This window comes from Kwoniella dendrophila, chromosome 11 (assembly GCF_036810415.1).
Source record: "Kwoniella dendrophila CBS 6074 chromosome 11, complete sequence".
NCBI lineage: Eukaryota > Fungi > Basidiomycota > Tremellomycetes > Tremellales > Cryptococcaceae > Kwoniella > Kwoniella dendrophila.
Window position 1 is genome coordinate 699,696 of NC_089486.1, and position 22,831 is coordinate 722,526.

General features: G+C 40.1%; 10 protein-coding genes and 1 non-coding gene across 11 annotated transcripts; 9 read left to right on the forward strand and 2 right to left on the reverse strand.

Moving 5' to 3' along the window:
* Positions 1–289: 289 nt before the first annotated feature.
* On the reverse strand, positions 290–3,037 carry L201_007822 (uncharacterized protein; the record flags this gene model as incomplete). The annotated part of the gene is made up of 6 exons (XM_066223526.1): positions 290–331; positions 422–882; positions 948–1,569; positions 1,637–1,871; positions 1,943–2,616; positions 2,774–3,037. 6 exons carry the CDS (start codon positions 3,035–3,037, stop codon positions 290–292), a joined length of 2,298 nt encoding a protein of 765 aa, XP_066079623.1.
* Positions 3,038–3,537: 500 nt separating this feature from the next.
* Positions 3,538–6,622, reverse strand: L201_007823 (uncharacterized protein; the record flags this gene model as incomplete). Its single annotated transcript, XM_066223527.1, has 11 exons — positions 3,538–3,664; positions 3,729–3,749; positions 3,815–4,173; positions 4,231–4,343; positions 4,398–4,801; positions 4,862–4,988; positions 5,039–5,117; positions 5,169–5,289; positions 5,340–5,416; positions 5,471–5,737; positions 5,792–6,622. 11 exons carry the CDS (start codon positions 6,620–6,622, stop codon positions 3,538–3,540), a joined length of 2,526 nt encoding a protein of 841 aa, XP_066079624.1.
* A 352-nt stretch (positions 6,623–6,974) lies between these two features.
* L201_007824 (uncharacterized protein) lies at positions 6,975–7,762 on the forward strand (the record flags this gene model as incomplete). The annotated part of the gene is made up of 3 exons (XM_066223528.1): positions 6,975–7,152; positions 7,251–7,417; positions 7,499–7,762. 3 exons carry the CDS (start codon positions 6,975–6,977, stop codon positions 7,760–7,762), a joined length of 609 nt encoding a protein of 202 aa, XP_066079625.1.
* Positions 7,763–8,202: 440 nt separating this feature from the next.
* On the forward strand, positions 8,203–9,135 carry L201_007825 (uncharacterized protein; the record flags this gene model as incomplete). The annotated part of the gene is made up of 1 exon (XM_066223529.1): positions 8,203–9,135. One exon carries the CDS (start codon positions 8,203–8,205, stop codon positions 9,133–9,135), a length of 933 nt encoding a protein of 310 aa, XP_066079626.1.
* Positions 9,136–10,035: 900 nt separating this feature from the next.
* L201_007826 (uncharacterized protein) lies at positions 10,036–10,809 on the forward strand (the record flags this gene model as incomplete). The annotated part of the gene is made up of 1 exon (XM_066223530.1): positions 10,036–10,809. The coding sequence occupies one exon, from the start codon at positions 10,036–10,038 to the stop codon at positions 10,807–10,809; it is 774 nt and encodes a 257-aa protein (XP_066079627.1).
* Positions 10,810–11,476: 667 nt separating this feature from the next.
* L201_007827 (uncharacterized protein) lies at positions 11,477–14,208 on the forward strand (the record flags this gene model as incomplete). Its single annotated transcript, XM_066223531.1, has 16 exons — positions 11,477–11,498; positions 11,687–11,736; positions 11,820–12,027; positions 12,082–12,158; positions 12,218–12,238; positions 12,301–12,343; positions 12,412–12,446; positions 12,517–12,663; positions 12,735–12,866; positions 12,936–13,038; positions 13,103–13,202; positions 13,261–13,381; positions 13,451–13,707; positions 13,772–13,800; positions 13,867–14,111; positions 14,173–14,208. 16 exons carry the CDS (start codon positions 11,477–11,479, stop codon positions 14,206–14,208), a joined length of 1,626 nt encoding a protein of 541 aa, XP_066079628.1.
* A 2,918-nt stretch (positions 14,209–17,126) lies between these two features.
* On the forward strand, positions 17,127–17,432 carry L201_007828 (uncharacterized protein; the record flags this gene model as incomplete). Its single annotated transcript, XM_066223532.1, has 1 exon — positions 17,127–17,432. One exon carries the CDS (start codon positions 17,127–17,129, stop codon positions 17,430–17,432), a length of 306 nt encoding a protein of 101 aa, XP_066079629.1.
* A 1,372-nt stretch (positions 17,433–18,804) lies between these two features.
* On the forward strand, positions 18,805–19,191 carry L201_007829 (uncharacterized protein; the record flags this gene model as incomplete). The annotated part of the gene is made up of 1 exon (XM_066223533.1): positions 18,805–19,191. The coding sequence occupies one exon, from the start codon at positions 18,805–18,807 to the stop codon at positions 19,189–19,191; it is 387 nt and encodes a 128-aa protein (XP_066079630.1).
* A 220-nt stretch (positions 19,192–19,411) lies between these two features.
* L201_007830 (uncharacterized protein) lies at positions 19,412–19,792 on the forward strand (the record flags this gene model as incomplete). The annotated part of the gene is made up of 1 exon (XM_066223534.1): positions 19,412–19,792. One exon carries the CDS (start codon positions 19,412–19,414, stop codon positions 19,790–19,792), a length of 381 nt encoding a protein of 126 aa, XP_066079631.1.
* Positions 19,793–19,924: 132 nt separating this feature from the next.
* L201_007831 lies at positions 19,925–20,038 on the forward strand. Its single transcript, XR_010725561.1, has one exon. It is a non-coding gene; the product is annotated as a 5S ribosomal RNA (ribosomal RNA).
* Positions 20,039–20,471: 433 nt separating this feature from the next.
* Positions 20,472–22,624, forward strand: L201_007832 (uncharacterized protein; the record flags this gene model as incomplete). Its single annotated transcript, XM_066223535.1, has 7 exons — positions 20,472–20,656; positions 20,749–20,939; positions 21,014–21,156; positions 21,216–21,326; positions 21,441–21,677; positions 21,782–22,339; positions 22,484–22,624. 7 exons carry the CDS (start codon positions 20,472–20,474, stop codon positions 22,622–22,624), a joined length of 1,566 nt encoding a protein of 521 aa, XP_066079632.1.
* Positions 22,625–22,831: the final 207 nt, after the last annotated feature.

Here is a 22,831-nt window from a genome sequence, read left to right on the forward strand (position 1 = left end):
CGTGTTCAGGCACCATCCATGCATCATGCAGTATCAGCTGTATTTATCGTAGTCACGTGAATTCATATTGGAGTACAACAAACAGATCTAGAGCTGTTAGGCAAGGATGATGCATACTATGGAAAGAATGTCTATGGTAATCAAATCATACAACATGATATAATTCTACAGTGTTACAGTGTTACAGGATTGTACTCTAACAGGAGATCTTCCCTCGGCCTCTCCTTCCGCTTCGGTGATTCTGCGATATTCTCTCGTATACCTCATCCCAGATATAGGAATACAATGTCTAAAAGTCTAGTATCTCCATTATTTCCTCATCTCCTCGATACTGTATGGTTGGCGATAACAAGCCAGGAGATTAGCTACTTTCCTGAATTATGAAAGCAGATCGATTAACCAGGTCTATAAAACAACTTACATCAAAAATAATCAATCTTTCCGAGTCCAATACAACAGTTTCCACTTGTTTCTTAATCTTCTTTTCACTATATATAAAAGGTAATTCTCTTCCTGATTTAACTTCAACAGCTAAAGGTGATTTTTTCTTCAAGATAGTTTCTTCTGTGATTAAATGTATTCCATCTCTATCACCATCGTGTTTGCCTTGTTCCTTGTTACTTTTACCGCCAGATGAAGAAGTAGTACTATCATTCTCATGTTTCGATGTAATTGAAGAAGTCGATAACCCAAACATTAACCTTTGTACAATACCTCTAGGTGATTGTGGTGCTCTGGCAATGAAATTATCATTACGTCTAGAATATAGCTCTTGTCTGACTCTTAAAGGATCAAAGTCATATAATCTGATGGTTGTCGATTGATCTGCTTCGTGGTCATACGGTACTACATATCTCGAACCGTACACATAACAAACCCAAGCTGGAAAAGCAAATGTAGTCATGTCAGACTTAATACTGCTTTTACGTTATGAAGGAGTAGCTTACATGGTTCAGGTTCATCCGGACCTATAAATCTAACTTTTGGAGCTATGGTTTCCCATTTGATTACCGGAGCAGGTCTTGGGAAAGCTTGAAGGAGCAAAGGTGAGGTGGGAGCAGGTAGGTAAGCTAAGAAAGTTTTCTTAAGACTAAACATAACATAATGAGGTTTGATGTTATTACCGAAATTCAGATTGAAAGGCTGACAATAGAATTCTAAAATGATTATACCAGATTCTGGATCAGGTATAAATTGTTGTATATTCTCTAAGGGATATTGAGGGAATTGATGTCTTGGTGGTGGATCTGTTCTGACTGTCATTCTAGGTGGTGGTAAATCTTCATCTAAATCAATATGAAATTCAGGTAAATCTATCACAGCTATATGTGTTGGTGTATGTGCAGGTGGTTCAGGTTCACCTTCTTTCACTGGTGCGGCAGTAGATGAAAATGGTGGGAAAGCATAAATATGTAAATGGTGTGTAAATATTAGATCTCGAGCATCAGCTAAATCATCTTGAATCAAAGAATCGGGTCGTAATCTTGTTCGGACGGAAGGTATAAGGAAAGAAGTCGGAGTGAGTAGTATAAATGACTCGAAAGTTGATACTGTGGGTGGTTTGAGTGTCTGGAATGATTATGATGAAAGTCAGTGACATGCCCTTCAGATTACATTACCCAGCAAGTAAACTTACTACGGCCAATCTACCAGTAGTCCATTGCCAACCAACTAGATGATCTTTTGCACCACTGCTATTGTTCCTCAGAACGTATAATCCATCATCGCAGATCTGGAAGCCTAGTGATGAGATTCGAGTATGCAGCTGTACTGGCCAATCTAGTATATGTTGAGCAGCTTTGGGATGAGGTTGAAATGTGGAAAGGGTTAGAAGATGAATATGACACGTATAGTGTCTAGGTGAAGGATGTCTGCGGAGGGGGGAATGTATAACAACGCGAATTAGCAATGCTATTGACACTACATAGGATATGATACTCACCTTACTTCAGCGACAACAAACAAATCTTGACCTGGATCAACAGCAAAATCTTGCATATCAAAATCGAATTGATGTGTTTTTCTAATATCATTAACTAATTGATCTTCATCATAATGTTCATCAACGTCATCTTCTTTTTCTTCTTGTTTCTGTTCTTTAATTAATGATGTTGAAGATTCATCATTATCATTATCATCAAGTTTTAACCTTTTAACATTTTGTCTTTCTCTATCTAAAGAAATCCTTTCCTCCTGACCTTGAATCACACCTTTTATATTTAACAATTTTTTATCTTTATCATCTTCTTTTACATCTTCCCAATCATTTGATTTTGATAATTCATAAACAGCAACTTCTTTACCAATTTCTCTTGATCCCATTAAAGGGTTTGGTGGTATATTCCTTAATAAAACACCTTCTAAATATTCATATAATCTACCTTCAGATTCTTTAAATGTAATTTGATTTTTTGATTTATATTTAAAATTTTTAAATCTAGTTAATCTTTCTCTGATTGTATTTAATAACATTGCTTTAGATGCTGGTATATGATTTGGATTGGCAGAATTAGGTAATATGGAAAATGGATTTAAGATTAATGAATTGCATTTTAAAGTATAACTTAATGATATTGGTATTGACGTTGTTAATAGTTCATTTAAACGTTTACACACCTATAAAAGATTGTGTGATTAGTTGTAGATCTACAAGAACATATGATATAGTCTTGTGATATCCTTCAGTCAGTCGGATATAAGAATGAAGCCAATATTGTGTCATCCCACTTTATATACCTCGTCTGTACAACAAATGAAGTTAAACCAGACTTACCCTAAAGCATCTAGTCAGAGTAATTCTATCCAAATCAACAAAGACTCTTTCTAACAATTCATCAGGTAGTGAGAATAACCAATTTATACCATTTTTATCTGGATTTTCATATGCTATAGGTATTCTACCTGATGGTGGTGGGAGGTTTGATGTACCATGAGATGATGATGAAGAAGTGGAAGATGAGTTTGACATTGATGTTGATGTGGGTGAATTTGGTGTGAATGAAGCTCTTCTCATTCGTAACCTATCTAACATTGACATTGTGATGAATGAATAGCTTTATAATTCGATCAAGAACTAAGAAAGTTTTTCCAGCTATATTTCCAGGATTTCGATATCGGTTGACACAGTCAGAGATTCATGCAGCCGGATTGTTGAGAAACGAGTAACGATGCGGTATGCTATTGCTGGCTTTCTATCTTAATTAATCAAAGAAGTTGTATTTCGAGTCAAATTGTCTTTAACACAAGATTGGAAGGTCAAACGATGATGACAAAGTGGAACAAATGGAAATTCACCTGAAGCACGACGGGTTTGGTGGCGATTACCACTTCGTCATTTCTCGCAAATATAGTGCCCAAACAACCATTACAGTATCATTTAACCAATACATAATACATGCATACAAATGTATAGTAATGCAGACTGAAACCATGCATTATAACCCGTTCCCAATAAAACCAAATGATTGAGCATATATAGTACAACAAAATCAAGTGTCATCCAAAGATTTTACCACTAAGAGGTCAAATTTTGTCAATTTAGTGAGTTTTCGCCATGACAAACTGTATTCGAACAATACTCACAAAAGTCTCATCACGATAATCCACTATGGATGGTAATCCTTTTTCCTTCCGTCGAGCTTTCTCAGCCGCCCATTTCTCAAACCTGTTCCGATGATTATCACATTAGCTTAGGAGTATAAAAATATCGATTTGTGATGAAACCATACCACTTTTTCATCTTCGCACGACTAAAAGATTGGGAAGAAAGCGTTAGTGAGACCCATAAGAAGTATCGGAAGGCGACTGGACTTACCTTTTTTCGTTACCAACATTAACAGTAGCAATCATTTTCAAATCTGCACCAGGTATAGATAGGGAGAAACAGGTTAATTCTGTGAAACTTGAATGTTCAGAATAAGGTACACCAATTAATTGGAAAGTTCTACAACTTCCTCTCATTTCCTTCAAATCTCTCTCACTGAACCATCTAGCTTGATCTCGTTTAATGACTGTATTGACATCAGGTAACATATCTGTACCGGCCGGAGGAGAATATGTCCAACCTGTTGGTCTAAATGCTAAAACTCGATCGAAATGTGGATGTAATCTAGCCAAGTAAGGTTGCATTCGATCTAGCTGGATATTGCCAAGAGGAAGAAGGTGTACTTGTGACTGGAGACACAATAGTTAGCGGTTTACGTTCACAGACTAATAGACCAAATGGCTCACAGAGAATGGGTCAGCACTGATCATAGAGTGCAATTCTGGATCAGTCTGGCAGAGTAGTATGCCTTTTTTACGCGGATCGCAATAAATGGTGGACCCTAGAGCTTTAGCGACAGCTGGAAAAGCAAGTTAGCTATATGCTCCTCAATCTGACGGACAGTACAGCTCACCTTTGACTATCCGTTCTTTTCCTATCGAGTAAGTACCCATAACAACGAGAGTTCGACCTTTTGGCTTGATATCATTTATATCCTTTAGTTCCTCTTTTACATCATCTTCCTTTTTCACCAACCAACCAGCCATCATAGCTTTTGATCTTTCGGCTAATTCCTCAGGGTCTGGCTTACTGTCCACTCCTTCCTCGTCTTTGATGTATATCTTCGGCTGCATGACTTTGAAATCAGGAGCATTTGGTGATATACCCATTACAGTCTTTCTCGCGAAAGATGCGCAAGCATCTATGACTTGCGGTTGAGGAGGAAAGCAATATTTAGGATTCAGATACGTAGTATCCAAGTAACATGTGTGTATGGGAGCTCTAGCTATGGCAGGGTGAAGAACCATTTTTGGACACCTAAGAAAGGTGAAATCAGTTATTGGGTTCGAACGGTTATGGTGAGATAATTAAGCTTACGCCCTAAAATCACCACAATGTAAATACCTAAATATCTTTTTACTGCCGACATAAGGTGACCTGAAGCCTGAATCACCCGCATTGACAGTTTGTGGTCCTTCAAACAGGAATATTGAGGATCCGGGACCTGAACAGGAAATTAGCTGCCAGAGTTGACGTATTCAAGAATCAGCTTACAATGATTTGCTTCAATAGGCATGACAGTCACACCACCCGTGTTGGGCATTTCGAAGGGGATATTATCCGGTAAACCATGCTAGCAATGTTGTTAGCTTAGCGAAAAGCTCAAAAAAGCAAGCAAGCTTACAACCCATTTCGGCTCTACACCCAACATATGTACTATCAGGTTTGCTGTTGTCTGCGAGCAATATATAGGTCCATGAGTCCAACTTTTTGATAGATTGGTATAATGATCCGAATGTGCGTGTCTGACAAGATACGATAAGCTATAGTAAACATTGTACGACATGTAGCTCACGTGAGAAGATATGCGGTGACTTTTGGTATTGCTCCATACCTAAAAGCATCCACAGCTACTGGCATACCAGTCATTACCTAGGACTCAATGATCAGCTAATAGGACAACGCCACACGGATAGCTGAACACACTTTATAGAACGGTGCCTTCCTTCTACCGATAAAACGTTTTCCATCCCTCTTCAGATCAGCTTCAGCGACTTTCCATTGATCTCTTTCTTTGTGTCCACTCATGAGTACAGAGAACGCATTCGGACCTTTGGTAGGTTGTTCAGGTTCTGGCGAAGGTGTAGGTTCTGTCGAAAATGAAGCGTACGATGATATAGGACGAGCTTTTTTGGATGACCTTGTGGAAGAAGATGACGCATCAAGGCAGGTGTTCATATGTTGTTGAGCAATCTGATATAGCGAGTAAGTAGAATATCAGAAAGTGAAGTATATGTTTAGACTCACCTTATTGGCTTGGCCCTTCAGTGATTTTCCACAAACGGGACATTCCGTCAATTTCGCGGCACTCAAAGCCTTACTACCTCTTCCCCTGCTTATTGGTTCCGATATAACACTAGCTTCGTCATCGCCTTCGCCATCCTCTTCCATACCCATACCTTCATCTTCAGGTTCTTCCCATTCTTCCGTCATATCAATATTCATATCCAGGTCACTTTCCAGAAACTGTTTTCCTCTTGTAGTAGCTTTTACCGCTGAAGGTGTTTCTGGTTCAGGTTCAGGTGCTCCGTCAACCTCCATATCTAGATCTAAACCTGAATCATCATTTTCACCATCATCTCCATCTTGGGGATCTTGATCCCTATTGTTATCCTCATCGGAAGGCGGAATATCATCTTCATCTTCATCATCTTCTATGCTATATACTTTACCAGTATTGACTACTTCTGGCCATGTAGGTGGAGGTTTGAAGTCTGGATAACCTGGAAAGGGAGGTGGTTTTTCAGGTTCAGGTATAGTAGACGGTCCCACATCTATAGGCGAATTCGATAACTTCCTCTTCTTGGTCGTAAAACATGGCGGAGATACTGGTAAAATATCTTCTTCATCATCACTGATCACCACTGGGTCATCTACTGATCCTATAAGAGATGTAGCTTTTCCTTTCCCTTTTCTATCATAGATTATAGGTTTGATATCTTCGACTTTGACGGAAGATTCATGCTTTGACGCGCTCGAGGTCCTTCGAGGCGTAGGTGTTTTCGCGAAAAAGGATAATATGTTGCCACCATTTGCAGAAGGCGATTGCTTCGCTGGCTTGCTGTTGCCTCTCGCCATAATGATCTTTCTTTTCGTATGCTTGCTATATTTGTATCATTGATCTACTATGCTAATGTAGTTATTCACCAACTATATCGGTAAATCATGAGTGCATGTAAATATTCGAATACAAAATAGCTCATAGATGTATCCGATCTTCGATGACGATAGACACCCAGCCAGGAACGGTACAGTCAGCTTTATCACGTGATTTAAGCATTTTTGCCACCCGACCACGTGAAAGCGCAAAGTTCGAAGATTTATTTAGCAGTTCAGTCTTTCTTTATCCAACTTTTTTCTGATTTAAAAAGATTCAACAGCTCTGATATATCATATATTATTAGCATAGATCCGACAGAAATTACTGAAGATGTCAAAGCAAACACCAACAGCTGAAGATGTAGAAGAAGTCTTGTTATCATCTCGATATGGCGAACTTGACGAGATAAAAGAATTTGCCGACAAATTCGGTGTTGAACCTTTAGCTGAAGCAAAGGATGAAAGAGGAAATACAGTTCTACATATGTGCTGTGGAAATGGTCATGTCGGTAAGTTTTACCATATCCTTGTTATTACTTGACCATGATCAGTACACAATTTACTTGATGTTACCTTTTGCGCTATTGGTATTGACGGATTTTCTTAGACGTATTAAACTATCTTATTCCCCTTTTACCTAAAGAACTCTTATCTCGTAAGAACGAAGCTGGATCACCACCACTTCATTGGGCAGTATCAAATAATCATGTCGCTTGTGTAAAAGCTTTAGTAGAAATACCCGAAGAGCAAGGTGGTGGATTACCTTTATTGAAAGTACGTTTGCTAAATTTGTACAACTACAAGTCACATTTGTTTCTAACATATTAGCTCGGCTGACGGGTATCACATTCGCAGCAAACAAACGCAAACAAACGAGATGCATTTACTGAATCAATATTTGCTGGAGAAGGTAAAGAAGAGGTTTCAGGATGGATTGAAGGATATTTGTATAAAGTTGAAGGTGGTGATGATGAAGAGGAGCAAGCACCTAAAGATGCTTCTGTTGAAGAAGGTGAAGGGGAAATTCAAGTGATTGAAGGTGATGATTTAGTGAAAGAAGAAGCTGAAAAGGTTGATGAGTTAGCAGAAAAGACTGAAAGTGTTCAGATCAAAGAATAAATATTCGCAGATAAATAGATAATTTAGAATCGGTTGAAACTCATTGTATGTATATAATCTTGCATTTCGTTCATGATGACAATCTGGTTAGTTCCTTGTGGAGATGCTGTGTCTGGATCGCTAACACACACCAAGAAGATGATCATCGACGTCTATGGTCATTCAAATTATGTGATGACTAATACGCTTTGCTCTCCCTTCACCTTCGCTTACGTTTGAACGAGCATAAAGGATCTCTCTCTCCACCTTTATCGGCTTTCTCACGAAGTCCAAGCGAAACTGTGTCCTACGTGGAAGGAAGGCCAACTACACCTCCATAGTCGTGTTGCCTTGACCTTGAGGGTACAAAAACGTCGGTCACCCAGCTAGTCGTTGACCACTTATTACACACCTCATTCTTACTTCAACTATCTATAACCCATATTATCATCATACCGGAGATGTCATCTTCATTAAGTGAGCGTTACCCTCCAGTGGAAGCGGGAGTCATAGAAGATGAAGATGATTTCCAAGCTCCCTTGCAACACGCCGGATACTTGAAAGATGGTTGGAGCAGTTTTCTATTAAAACCCACCGAGAAGGCTTCTACTAGTAATCTTTCACATGCAATCTCCTTAATTCGACCAGGTACAGAAAATTTCGATCCAGATTTCAGAGAAACAACATCATTTAACGACCATCAAGATTCAATACGACAATCCAGCGATGGTACAGATTTTTCTTTTCTACCACGTCGAATGCATAAAATCGCCAATCAATCAAGAAAACATAAAGAGGGAGATGACAAAATTACTGAAGATACTTTAGATTCAGTTTTTGTTGTTCAACAATCACTTAGTACTTATCCAGGTTTGTGCGAATCGTTATGTCCAGCGCAAAACCCGAGTGTCATTGGCGGTGCGAAGTCCAGAAGAGAGAACGTTAATGTTGAAATGTATTACTTACATACTTTCCCTCTTAACGAGATGTTAGATGAGAAGAAACGGAACGTTTTGATCTCACTTAATACATTCTCTCACCTCGATGAAATGAGCTGTAATGTAAAATTGACAGATCCACAAAGTATTTTCACATTATTAGATCAAAAATTCTCATCGGATCCACAGGAAAATGATTGGTATTATTCTGAAGACAGTAAATTGCATGGTATTCCAACTGAATTTATCGATGAACCTGAAAATCCAGCTTACAAATATATCTCACAAAAGTTCCCTTCAGAACTAGATTTCAAATTTAACATAGACAAGTCACTTTCCTCAATTACCAATACAAATGATGCAACTCAAGTCCTTAGTGAATTAGAAGAAGTGTTGGGAAGAGAAACTCTTAGCTTGAAAGGAGCTTCAAAATTCTGCATCATTGCGAAAGAGTAAAATCGTAAATGTTGACCTACTCCTCAAACAGAATGAGGTTGATCTAAGAGAGGGCAGTCGGTATCATATCAAAAGTAGTACGAATCACGTCATCATACTGTTCATGCACTTCATTTGCATATTATGATCCATGAAAGCTGGCGAGGCGGGAACTTTCTAGCCCAATACACTGACTTACTACATGAATCGATACGTCGCCATACTTATCCGATACAATGAGAGCTTGATTTAGTCCAATTTGAAGCAGATCATCATGTCATTTTTGATAATCCTTTCAGCGAAAGTTTTGCATGATAACGAATGCTCCTTCGGTCATTGAAGACCCTTCGTTGAAGAGCGCAACTTCGTAGGCCCCTTGAGACACGTCGTTCACCGGTCCTACTTCTTCGTCATCTTTTACTTCCTCGCCTCAAAGGATAGGAGTGAATGACGCATTCAAGAGTGGCAAGAGAGCATATTATACTGTAGGCTGTAACATACACCCAATCCTTTTACAACTTTGTGAAACACATAATAACACAGCGAAGCCTGGGCGATAAGCCTCAAGTTTCACATAGCCGGGATCGACAACAAAGGAGAGGACTTGCCCGCCCACTGAAAAAGGAGGAAGATGGAAGAAGATGTTTAAGAGAATTTAAGGGGAACTTCTCTGAAAGGTCAGACGCATCATGACGATCGTTCAAAAGTGAACAAACGTAAGAGCTATCGAAAGTTCACACCGCATGTTGGTGAGCAACCGGTACGGACGTCTATAAATACTACTAAAAATGTGCTCTGGGTTATACATTTTTCTTCATTCACTTTCCAGATAAAGAGTTTACCACACCCAGATACTTAATCGTTCTTCCCCTCCATATTTGTCACAGCAGCCAGCGATCTACCGAACCATCAATCCGAATCATGTCATCTATTACGAGATCAATTGAAACCGATTCAGGGTGCGATACTCCCGAGCATTTCAACTCCATAGATCTCATCAGACTTTTAGGTTCAAAATCACAAGCAACCGGTCAAGGCACACATGCATTGACTCTGATTGACGAAAAGACTACTCAACCGGTCGGTTTCGACGATCATATGGTACTGAATGATCATCTTAATACACCTTTCGCTTTCCCTGTTTTCCCAAACAAAATGGCAGGCGACGCACCTATTTATGATGAGACCATTCATCGAATTACATTTTCAGAGAATCCTAAAGATAGTGTCTCCGAAGGTATGGTCAACTCTCAAGTGCGGCCTTGGTATAACTTACCAAGGCTTAAAGGTATCCTCACCCCTAATGTTACATCAACCTGTTCCACAACCGATCCGAGTTCAGAACAAGAGGGTCAACTTGTTGACGTTGAAGGGCACGTCACGGCAAATTTGAGCTTTCTCACACTTGATCCGGAAGTTAAAGAGAGAGTTACAGAGACAGATATCTTCAAAGATTTCAGTTCTGTTATGTTTACCATCGAACCGATGGAGCCAAAAGGTACCCTTAATTACCTTCAAGGTAAAGCACCCATCGAATCTCTTAATACAGTTTTAGATCCCAAAGATGAAAATCGTACATTTTCCACAGCTATTGGGAAACCTTTACATCTCGTGATTAACGTAGACCACAATTCTACGCACACTCAGCCAGTCGGCTGGTTTGGGGGGACGAACAGAAGTTGCGAGATGATCTAAAGACTACTTTCGGTGAGAATCAACGAGCTTTTTGTGCTGCAGACTTTCATATCGCCACAAGAAGAAACGTCCAATCAAGCGATTGAGAGTCTCTTGTCTCTTCTGACTCAGAAGTGTAAGACGCAATGCAATTACAGCACTAGTATATCCTCTCTTAACACCTCAAAATAACTCCTCACCTCTTTATTGTTTATCATTGGCGGAATCCCATATACTCGCGTCCCTCAGCTGCTCGATTTGGGACAACACGTGGGTCCATTCAGAGTTTCACTCCGCTATTTAAATACTAGTTTCTCTTCTCTGTGTGCATCTATGCATCGTATGAGGACGTGTTCGACTGTACCATGACCATTATTATACAACACAGAGATTGAGTTAAGCTTGTGATTTCACATGTATAATGAACACTTACGTAAAATTTCATGTCAAGCTAGGTCCGGCTGTGAACGGGCCGACGACTGACTGTTTAACATCTCGTTTCCAAATATTTCAACTGGATCTTGGGGTTTCCACTTCGATGTGATATCCACTTCTAAGCTATGTATTCTATTTTTGATTACCCTCATCCTCAATTAGCTGCTTGTCATCAGTCAAAACACGTGGAAATGATCATCTTGATCATGTGCCAAGCAGGGATCACTATTCATAGTACACTAGTGTATAAACTATGTCGGGCCGTCAAGTAGGAAGTGGAGGGTGTCCAACCTCTTTTGCTCAGATCTAAGTGAGTAATTCCACTTCATCCACATATATAAGCTTGCGTGCAGTAGACTAGCTATGCAGATTATTTTCCCGCTTTCATTCTCCACCTTTGCCTGAATGTAAAAAATCTTCCTCGTCTTGACTTTATTTATCATTCTATGCTTTTATCCGGCAGTTTCTGCGTGGACAAGTCCTCTTGGACCGGTCGTTGATTTAGGTTATGCAGTAAGTTTTATCTGATTTCTTGCCTTTTGTAATCTGTATGAGATAGCTCTCACTTTTTATGAGCTGACCTTTGGCTATTCCAGGTATATTTAGGAAATGACACCTTACCCGGGGTCACTTTCTTTGGTGGAATACCGTATATCCAGCCTCCTCTAGGTGACCTGAGGTGGAGAGCGCCTAAACAGCTTGATGAGAATCCTAAAAGTGACAAGAATAAAATATTGGAGGATGCTAGAAATTTCGGTCCGATATGTATACAGCAGCCCGCTACTGTAGGTGTAGGGGAAGAAGGTGAGTAAAGCTTTTACGCGGTAGCATAGCAGAGCTAAATGTTGTATGTTATAGATTGTGTAACCTTAAATATCTGGAAGCCTTCTAATGCGACTGATGGAGACAAACTACCTGTGGTGATATACATCCATGTAAGTTGTACTGTGCGATTGCTTGTAAAGCCACACTTACAGTTCTCAAATGTAATCAGGGAGGCGGTAACTATTATAATGTACGTCGATGTTTTGCCTTATCCCCGGATGTACAAGCATAGCTGATGGGGAAAGAATACAGTCTGCACAAGGTTTCCCAATGCAAAGCTGGGTAAACATCACTAGTGAGTCAGATCCACATAAGGTTACCCGCTACATCCTATACAATACTAATGTAGTTCAATTTGCGCAGAAGGGCAGGTCATCACCGTCAATATCCAGTATCGAGTGAGTTGTCCTATATCGGTTGTTGATCTATATCAAGATATCTTAACCATAAACCATAATCTCAATATAGCTTGGATTACTCGGCTTCTTAGCATCGTCAAAGCTAATGGAAGATGGAACAGCCAATGCCGGCTTATTAGATCAAAGAGCAGCTTTTGACTGGGTTAAAAGGCATATATCGAGCTTTGGTGGAGATCCAAATCACATTACCATTGCCGTAAGCAGACGTTCTTCGATCGTGTCCGTGCTTAGTTGAAGAAACCGTTTTAACTGACAGCTTGGCTTCAGGGGGAATCTTCCGGTGGAGGGTCGGTGTTAAATCATTTGATATGGCAAAATGGTACAGCTCAACAATCTTTCAATGCTGCTGTTCTGCAAAGTATCGGAAATGATCCGTTCCCTAAACCGCAGGTCTACGAGGTGAGTCGTACCCGATATTTATCCCATAATACCAAATGTGATGCTGATAAAGTTTTGCTTTGGAAATAGCAATGTTTTGGCAATGTCACTCAATTTGTAGGATGCGATCAAGCAGACAATGTAATGTCTTGTTTAAGGTCTACGTCGATCAGAACGTTGATCGCTGCCGTCAGTGAGTAAATGTTCTTTGGTTCTCGGAGCGCAATGCAGAAGAATGACTCAGCATACCTGTACAGACCATCGTCCACAGCCTCTCTGCAAGTATTTACCTATTGTAGATGGTCACAACATCGTAGATTTTCCTAGTCAACTGGTCAAGAATGGAAGATTCTCGAAGTGAGTGATGTTAAAGGGCCGAGCGTTCTGAAAAGCCATAACCTGATGTACCAAAAAGAATGCCAATCATGGCTGGTCATATGACAAACGATGGAACTACTTTCACCGGATCTCCAGCCACCGTGACCAATACTTCCACTCTTTTTACAGCATTGACATCAGCCAGATATACCAATTTGGTAAGTCCTGCTAAGTCTTTATGCCTACATGGTGTATGTAGTGAGCTGAATTTATCCCCTTCCAATTAGTCAAACGGAACTTTCCAGAAGTCATTGGCACACTACAATCAGTCATCCTTTTCATCATTCTACGATCTTGCTCAAACACTTGTTGGTGATACCCAATTTACCTGTTTAGATTGGTATTTAGCCACTCAATCTGCGAAATATGGACAACCGGCTTACCTATTTAGATGGAATACACCTGATCCAGTTCAATTAGCTGCAAATCCTTATAAAGGTGTAATGCATACTTCGGAGTTGTATTTCTTGTTTGACGGAACCAAGTAAGCCTAATTTCCAGATCGAACTACAAGACGTGTTCCGTACTGATATGGATATTTTATCTAGCTCCGGGGTTTCTTCTGCCAATGCCCTAAGTCAGTTAACCTTTTCAATCCATTCAATATAGTAAGCTTTCAACTAATGTAGATCGAAAACCGTAGCCACATTCCATGCCTTCAATGCAACGGAACAACCTTTGTCTTCAGAAGCGTTATCATATTGGACATCATTCGCGAGATCATACAATCCATCCACTTTTAGGTTCGCCACCTCGCCTGACTGGGTGGGCCTTCAGGCCAAGAACAATTCTGTGGGGCAAAGGATCGTGCCCATGGAGGGGAACTCGACCACTTCAACCGCTACTGAGGTAGAGGATATTCCGGATGAATATATTCAAAGGTGCTCGGTGAGGCTACCTACTATTACTTCTCGAGGAAGCTTTGCTGATCTTCGGCTGCACCTTATAGTTCTGGATGAGCGTTGGAAGCGAGACTCGGATTTAAGATTCGCGTGCTTCCATTTTTCCGTCGTTTAAATTCATGTTCATTTACTTTCTTAGCTTCTGCGACATTGTGTACTGTCTCCGCTGTTTTTGACCCCGAGTTCAGCCGATTATGCAGAGTGTTCGCTGCGATTACTCCGTTTTCGTCAAACACAGCTTTGAATCCTTAAAGGATCCTTTATTGCTGGATTGAATACCGCTAGAAGGGAAAAAACATCGGTACATCAAACCAGGAAACTGTGAGGCAGAATCGGTCTTGAGGACTCCGTATGCCGCCTCGACCAGTTCTTGCAGCCCCAAGCAATCATAAAACCATGATTATCACTGAATCTTAATGCATTTAAATAATGCCTCATCCCGCAACAAGTAATTTAAGCTTATTAGCTAATTGCAACTCAACACATACATACAGTAACATATCAAATCCAACTCAACCATGACAGAACATTGCGTCATCTTAGGTGCTCTGGTGAGCGACCTTGAAGCATCTACTGCTCTTTCGTTTATCGGTACGGGTGGAGTTCCAGTCGACCGATATATGGAACCAGTACCGGACTCAGAAAGGGTATACCATCAAACGAGACCTGGAACAAATAGCTTATCGAAGAGAATCATCTAGGAGTATCGAGACAAACCAGATACATTTGCCGGTAACTGGAAAGGAGCATTGACAATGACTGTTACGGAGGATTCGATCGACGCGTTCAACAATCCTACAGTCGAGATTAAGAAAATCAGATTATCTAAACCCAAAATCTGGCGAACCGCTCACGAAAGCTGGACTTCTGAACACAAAACAGCTCGCCCTGAAAGAGGCGCCGCCTTAGTATTTGACAGTGATCCCAGCGTGAGAGGTTAAAGTGTAGACATTCCTTGTGAAGTTGAATCTTTGTTCGACACTTTCCCAGCTACTTTAACAGCCACTCTGGAATTTACACCGCTATCGGAGTATTTAACTGCTAAGGGATTATAGGACATTCTAATAGATCAAGCTCTTGCCAGAGTACGCGATTAACCTGAATACTGTATGAAGCTTGAGTAGTTGTTTAGCTTTCCTTAAATTTTTCCATGATCATGCATCAGTACACCTAAAAGCTCAAGTAGCCAGCAGAGCCATGAGCGGAGTTTGTACACACAGAGGAAGGGCTTCTGCCCCGCTTGAGAAAGCCTTATGTTGCATTGTAAAAAGCGGTTCAAAGAAAGGTTTTGGGATTACATCATATACAGCGCTCGCCAGACTTTGCAGTAGCGGAGAACATTCCGATGAGAGAGACAGACAAAGGATGCTTTTAAGCTCAGTCAACTTGTATACTCTGGTGAATATTGATCTTTGTAGTATATATGCGATACACTATCATCGTTGGCTTTTACGATTACACTTACAAATCATTGTGCATTTCCATCTAGAGCTCAGAACTATAATATTGGCAATGGATATCGAATTTGATCAACTCCACTCGAATTGCAACTGTCAAGCATGCTACAAATACAGCGTGTCTCAAGCAAATGCGCTAGATGAGCATCATCTATGGGATACCCTTTTTTCTCTGCCATTTGGTGAAGAGAACTCGTCAGAGGATAGGAGCCTTGATCAAGGTGAAGAATTGAAAACAAATCAGTGAAAATTCTGCGAAGGATCAGAATGAATCGGCTGATACGGGTCGGGACCAAGGGTGAGTCGTGCTAGGTGCAACCCAAGCAGATTTTGCAAACTCGAAGGCTTGCTTGAGATGGGGTAGCAGATCAAACAAATCTGGCATCCTTTGCCGAAAAGGGTCCTCACGAACATATAAAACTCAATCTCTGAATCTCGACTGGGACAAGGCTCGAGGTTCAATTCCACCAAAGGTCTTCGATAGATTCTCGAGTTCCAGGAAGAAGGTCCACGTTGGATGCTGGAACTGCGACGTAGAGCTAACTCTACCTGAAGATGTTAGCACGGAAGATCTTTCGATGATATCTTTCAGGAAACTTAGAATACCCAGTCGCAAGAAAAATCAGGAAACATCTCGTACGCTTTACGATAACTTCGCGGACCAGAATAAGATTGAGCGCGCTAGTTCGAATCCTGATGTCAAGCTTGGCAAGAGGAAAGATAGGTATACAGGCACAACGAAATGTATCCTGACTACCGAGCTGGGCGATCTCGAAGCTAATCTCCTCGTTGAGCTAAATCTTTCTGAGTTGTGACTTTCCGGTAGAGCGGCTTCTTTATTCATGCAATATTTTTAAACACTGCCACATTACTTCGAACCGAAGTTGGCCTATCGTTCCAAACACCTCTACAGTACACCTTGTATTGCATGTTCAAACTCGTTCCGTTTTATAGCGCAGGTTACGGATACCCAAAGAAAAGAAAAGGTAATCAGGCATCACGAGTCTCCCGATAAGTATGCTTCTCTGGCAGATGAAGCGTTCCACCTTGCGATACAGCATGACTCGTATCAGAAACTGATACGAGTACAACAAAAGACAGCAGTCGGTCTACAGTAGGACTGTATGACTAGTTGACGTCATAGTGCTTGCTAGTTGAATATCAGCTACGGAAGTTCTAAATAGTATGAAAGGATTGCTTGCAACGCTTCCTGCGGTAACTTGGACAATACTGTAGAGTAACCTTTGTGTATATACCAAGAAGCTATATTTCGGCCGGAAAGCAGGAGCCGCGATAATTTGCTAATAGTGTTCATGTAAGCTTTCCAGAGTGGGGAAATATCCTTTGTCATCGCCTTTTGCATCGTCGGTCGCCGGTGTGAACCTCCTTTCACAGCCGAAAACACCCCTTGTACTGTAGTGTGTCCGACAATTTACGGACTCGTACTTGTATGGGTCAAATCTATATAAGGACCTACAATACTGTTAAAAGAACCCTGTTTTTGGATCATCACACTCGTATACTTTAACTAATCCAGCAACAAAATGGCTCTCAGATTTAAAAGCTTTTGTGAAGATAGCTGTCAGAATCCAGACACATCACCTGTCACAGCGGAACCAGTTAGTGCGTCAATGGGCGGTCGATTCCCACTTACAGAAGATGTTACGGATGCCACTTTCAGACAAGTATGGGGTAACTATTGTGACGACGAGAGCTCGGAATCAGGTACAGATTGTAAAAATACTAAGTACGAGGCAGAAAGAGGTGATTTAGACGGTCACGACTCAGACGCAACAAGGTTGGTTATGTTGCGCGCGTGCGCGCTTGTAGTTAAGTTAAAATTTTCATAGTGCTCTTTCTCTTATATCTTATTCATGCATTCGTATCGTATATTCAACAGGTTAAGGATTCCTTGGAACATACTCGCAAAGGCAGAAAGTCTAAAACGCCCAAAGACCAGGGCTCGGGACCGATCGTTTTAGGCGCGTCCCTCGCAGAGTTCAGATCTTCAGAATCATACCATTTTTCAGAAGGAAAAGGTCGGGGTTCTACTTGCAAAATTGGTCTTTTGTCGCGAAAGGCAAAAGAAAACGAATTTTCCAGTACTAAACTTGGCAAACCCTACAAGGAGATCTGTAAGGACTTGGTGCAAAGGACTTTAGGCGAAGCAAGCTCTGAAGGTAGGTGGAGCTCAGAAATACGTTTGACACTCACCCCAAAGGAGATGTCTGAGAGAAGTCAAGGGCGCTTGAGAGACACAGATCGCTTAGAGTTCGTAGACTGGACTTTGACGGACAATGTAGAAAACGTGCGAAAATCTGATTTTTTACATCGTATTTTTAATGATGAACATCCACATTCACGATCAACTCGTAAAGGCTTCCGCTTCATAACTCCTCAAGATCGCTACGACGTGGCCACACCGTGTGAATTGAAGACTTCGCTTGGCACTCTTCATGCCACTTTCATCCTCAGCCTGCTTACCTCACCAACAGTCTCAGTTACTGAGATCGGAAGTGCGTCTCAGATACAAGGTGGACAATGAGAAGAGATCTAGCCGCACCTTGGTGATCTGCTGGAAACACCGACGCCTCGAGTACTCATATTCTCTGCCAGTAGTTTTTGTTGAATTGAATTTTGCCCCGCTTAAACTCTTATACTCTTAGTTATACTCATTGTTCCTTTTGACATGCAGTTCGTAAGATCATATCATACATTTACCACTTTTGCCGTGCACTTGTTATTCATACAATATGCTTTGTTGCCGGTACTTCCTGCCTTGAACAGACTTACAGAATCTCCAATTTCGATGAAAAGAGATATTTCAAAATGGCTCTGGTAAATATCTCTTTTTGCGATTTCGTGCCTTTGTGTAAGCCGCATCCTTCTCAGCAGGAAACTCAGCTTTTTAGCCTTCGTTTTGTTGGGGGGGGAGGTTTTACATAGTTCTTCTCACGCGACAAAATCGTCAGAGTGTTCATAAGATGCTTGGTCCTTTGTAAGATCTGAATCGTCATTTATAGCTAGATAAAGGAAAAGAGGGTTACTACACCTAGGACAGTGTCATCATTCGACATCGAAAGGTGACTTCCTTACATACTTGGCAAGTAGGAAAGGTTATCAGTGTGTCAAATATTGGAGGTATTTTATTTCATCACCATGTTACGTCAATTAAAACACCGAAACACGGATGAAGCTATCAAAATTACTTGCAGAATATACATGTATACAATCCATATTTCAGTAATACAATCACCATATCAGAAATTACACGTTTCCAGCCGAAGTCGTATACCTAGTAAAGTCCATACTTTCGCAACCTGTAGCGAACCATCCTCTTATATACATCATTTTTCGTCCACATATCATCAGCAAATTGACGATATGATGCACAAGGAGACTTTTGAAGACTCATTTGATAACGAAACCACCAAAACGGTGTCTTTGACAATCTGTGATGAAGAGGGTAATCCGAGAGCTTTAGAATCGATACCTCCCATCGGAGGCGGATTCGTCATGATGATTGAAAGACATGAGAAGGAGAAAGATAGAAACTATGGCAATGGAGCTGTTAGACTAGACGAGGAGGAGAAGAGAAATAAAACTTAACAATGGTTGGAAAGTTCTCAAACTCACCAACATCCTGAGTATCCATTCAAGGGATATCTGAGCTATACAGATTCGGACCGAAGAGTACCAGTTGAAGGTATTTGTGAAGTTACAGATATGTCCGAGCTATTAAATTCATTCGAAATCATTAGTGGTTCTGACCTTTGTCCCACACAGAATCTGCAATCATTTTCAAGTGGGGCAGATTCGATATATACAAATGATAGATAAAGATATATTGTCCAAAAGCCAGTCTTTCCAGATACGCTTAGAGCCTGTTGACCCTAAACCTGCCTCTTGGGCATATATCAGTTTAGGTAAATCATATGGTCCAAGCTCGGACTTTGATTCAGATGATGGTAGTCATCAGGTAAAAGTCGAGAAATACGTTAATGATGGGAAGTTTTTCAATTTTGGGCCAATCCAATCAAGGAATTTCGGACTATCCTTCATACCTTCTTCAGCTAAAACATATCTATCCCATAAAAAAGATGAATTAACTATAAATCGAGCTATGTTCAGGATGTTCAAAGGTTCTAAGATACCGCTAATGGTTTCGTCCAAGATCAACTTGAAAGGTGAATGTTCTTCTGGCGTATGATCCTACTCGTATAGTATGTATTGTGTCTATGCAGTCTTATTGCGCCTCGCTTTACCTCTGAATGAGTATAGACTGCCCACTTTCGCCTTGCCATGAATTTATATACCATATTCGATAATACTCATTTTCATCTACGGCCATAGAACTTAGAAAACGCCGCATCCCGTCCGTTCTGCGTAGCTAAGCTAAGTGTCGCTCGATTAGTACCAAAGTGGGGGACCATTTGGGAATCCCGAGTGCCGTGGTTGATCATTTGGTTTTTTGATTTTCAATCGCACAGTGAGCATGAATTGTTATTGTCAGCTAAAAAAAATTCAATGATACTTTGATTGCAAGTAATGACAAAACAAGAAGAATCGGACAAGGTAGTGTTAAACTTGTATCAACATCACCTCCATTTCTCCTCGTATCGGATAAATATCGGAATAACTTGTTTTTCTGTTTCTCGCGAATTTCATCGCAAAATTCCTCCACTTGTTGCTTGACTATGTTCGACTTTTCCGACTACAAGATTTCAATTAGTTACTTACCATCATAGGTAATCAATAGTTAAGATAAGATACCGACGTATCTCGACTCCATGCTTAGGGGCACCAGAATCATCGTTCCAGCTTTAAAACAAACATATACTAGGATTCCAGTCAAGCAAGCTATACATCTAGGTCAAAGGTCATTGAACATGTCAGCTTCTTCTTCATCTTCTTCGAAACCCTTTGGAGTGTTAGCAGAGTATATGAGACCACCTCAACATCTCGGTATGAAAGATTTAGATAGATCGGCTTTTGAAGTACAGGTTCCGGTAGTATCTATTGCTGTTGAAGCTTCAAAGATAGGTAAATTAAGACCACATCCAGCTATAAAAGGGTAAGTTTATCAAGGGCGTTTCGACACAATATGAAACGATGGAAACTGGAGTTAAGCTCAGCCGCTAATCACATACACCTTGATACATGCAGTCAAGTGCTGGATCTACCAAAAGTTAGACCTATAGTAGAATCACAGGAAGGTGAAAAGGGTATTAAATGGATTAGATTACATGCTTCAAGCGAAAATGAATTGAATGAAGGTACGAAAAACCTGATTAAAGCTGAATCATTAAGTCTGAAACATGAAGTTGTAAAGTTGGAATACGAGAATTGGAACACATGTGAGCTGGACTTGTTATATCACTTCAACCTGACTGTTCGGAACTATGAAGCTAAATTGAGATTGATTCTGCAGCTGAAATACTCAGTGCTGTTTTACCTACAACAAAGTCCGATGATATACCCTCATCATTCACTTCAACTGGTCATATAGCACATATGAACTTGAGAGAAGAATGGCTACCTTATAGATATCTCATTGGTCAAGTCATATTGGATGTAAGTTTTAGCTATATTATCTATTGAAACCATGTAGCTGACTTTAGTTTTCTTGGTAGAAAAATCCAGGATTGAGAACAGTTGTGAATAAATTAGATACTATACATGCTCAATATAGATATTTTGATATGGAAGTTATAGCAGGAGATAAAGATTATATAACGACTTTGGTAAGTTGCTATCTCGAAGCTTCCTATCGTAAACCAAAACAAGACCTCGTCTTGTTCAATATGCAACTGCATAAAGAAAAGGTAGATATTAACCTATATAATTTCCCTGCATAGAACGAATCAAACTGTACATTCACATTCGACTTCTCTTTAGTATATTGGAACTCAAGATTACATCATGAACATGAAAGGTTGATAGAACGATTTAAGCCAAATTCATTAATCGCTGATGTCATGGCTGGAGTTGGACCCTTTGCTATACCAGCATCAAAAAGAGGTAGTTATGTTTTAGGTAATGATTTAAATCCTGAAAGTGTTAAATGGATGAAAGTAAATAGAGTTAAAAACCATGTAAGTTGAGAATCTCGTTTTCTCTTTGTTTCACCTGATTCGAGTGATTATATACATTGAAAAGAGTACTGCCAAGAGTATTGATATCATGCATTCGCATTCAGGTGGAGAACAATTTACGTATATTTGAGCAAGATGGATCAGCATTTATACAACAAGCTGCATTGGAAGTTTGGCGTGATCCGTTCAAAGCAAGTTTACCGAATGTATCAGTTAGGGCAAGAAAGAGAGAAGAGAAGAAAAGACGTGAAGCAGCGATATCATCAACATTCGAACAGGATAAAGCAGAAGGCAAACCTATATTAAATACTGTATTGGATTCATTACAGAGTGTAACCGAATCTTTAGGTTTAACGAATTTGGCTGGTACTAGTAAAAGTAACAGTGATATTGATAATAGTATTAAACAGACAAATCAAGAAACTCATCTACCTGAACCACCTAAATTAATTCAACATTTTATTATGAATTTACCTGATTCAGCGTTGACTTTCTTACATTCATATAATAACTGCTTTAAACCTCTGTTAGAAGAAAAAGATTTTACAGACAAATATGGATCAGAAGCTGAACACCTCAAAGATGAAGAATTAGCTTTGATACATGTGTATTGTTTCACAAGAGAAATTGAATTTGAAAAAGCTCAAATCGATATTTTGATGGTGAGTCTACTGCTCAACCTTCCGACTTCGAATTTTGGTTGTAATCCGTCTACTCTTCCCACTACATTCAATCAGTCTGGTACCGTCAATCACATTTTTCAAGCAGTCGAAGAACTGACATACTGATTTTGATACCTCTTATAGCGAGCGAGTGATGATCTCAAATACGAATTGACTACTTCAACTCCCGGATACAACTTACATCACGTTAGATCAGTTGCACCAAACAAGGATATGTATTGTTTAACATTTAGATTACCTAAACAAGTTGCTTTTGGCTTGTAGTAGAAATACATGAAGAATAACATGCATATCCATTGTATACGAATAGTTCAAACATCGGATGATGTATACAATACATAAGCAATGTCGTGTCTAACCTTTGTTACAACATAGCATATTGACGGTTGCGCTTAAAAGCATAACGAGGGACAACAATTAGGCGACTCAACCCAGATGACATACGAGTGGTAAGTATTGCGCTTGATGTAT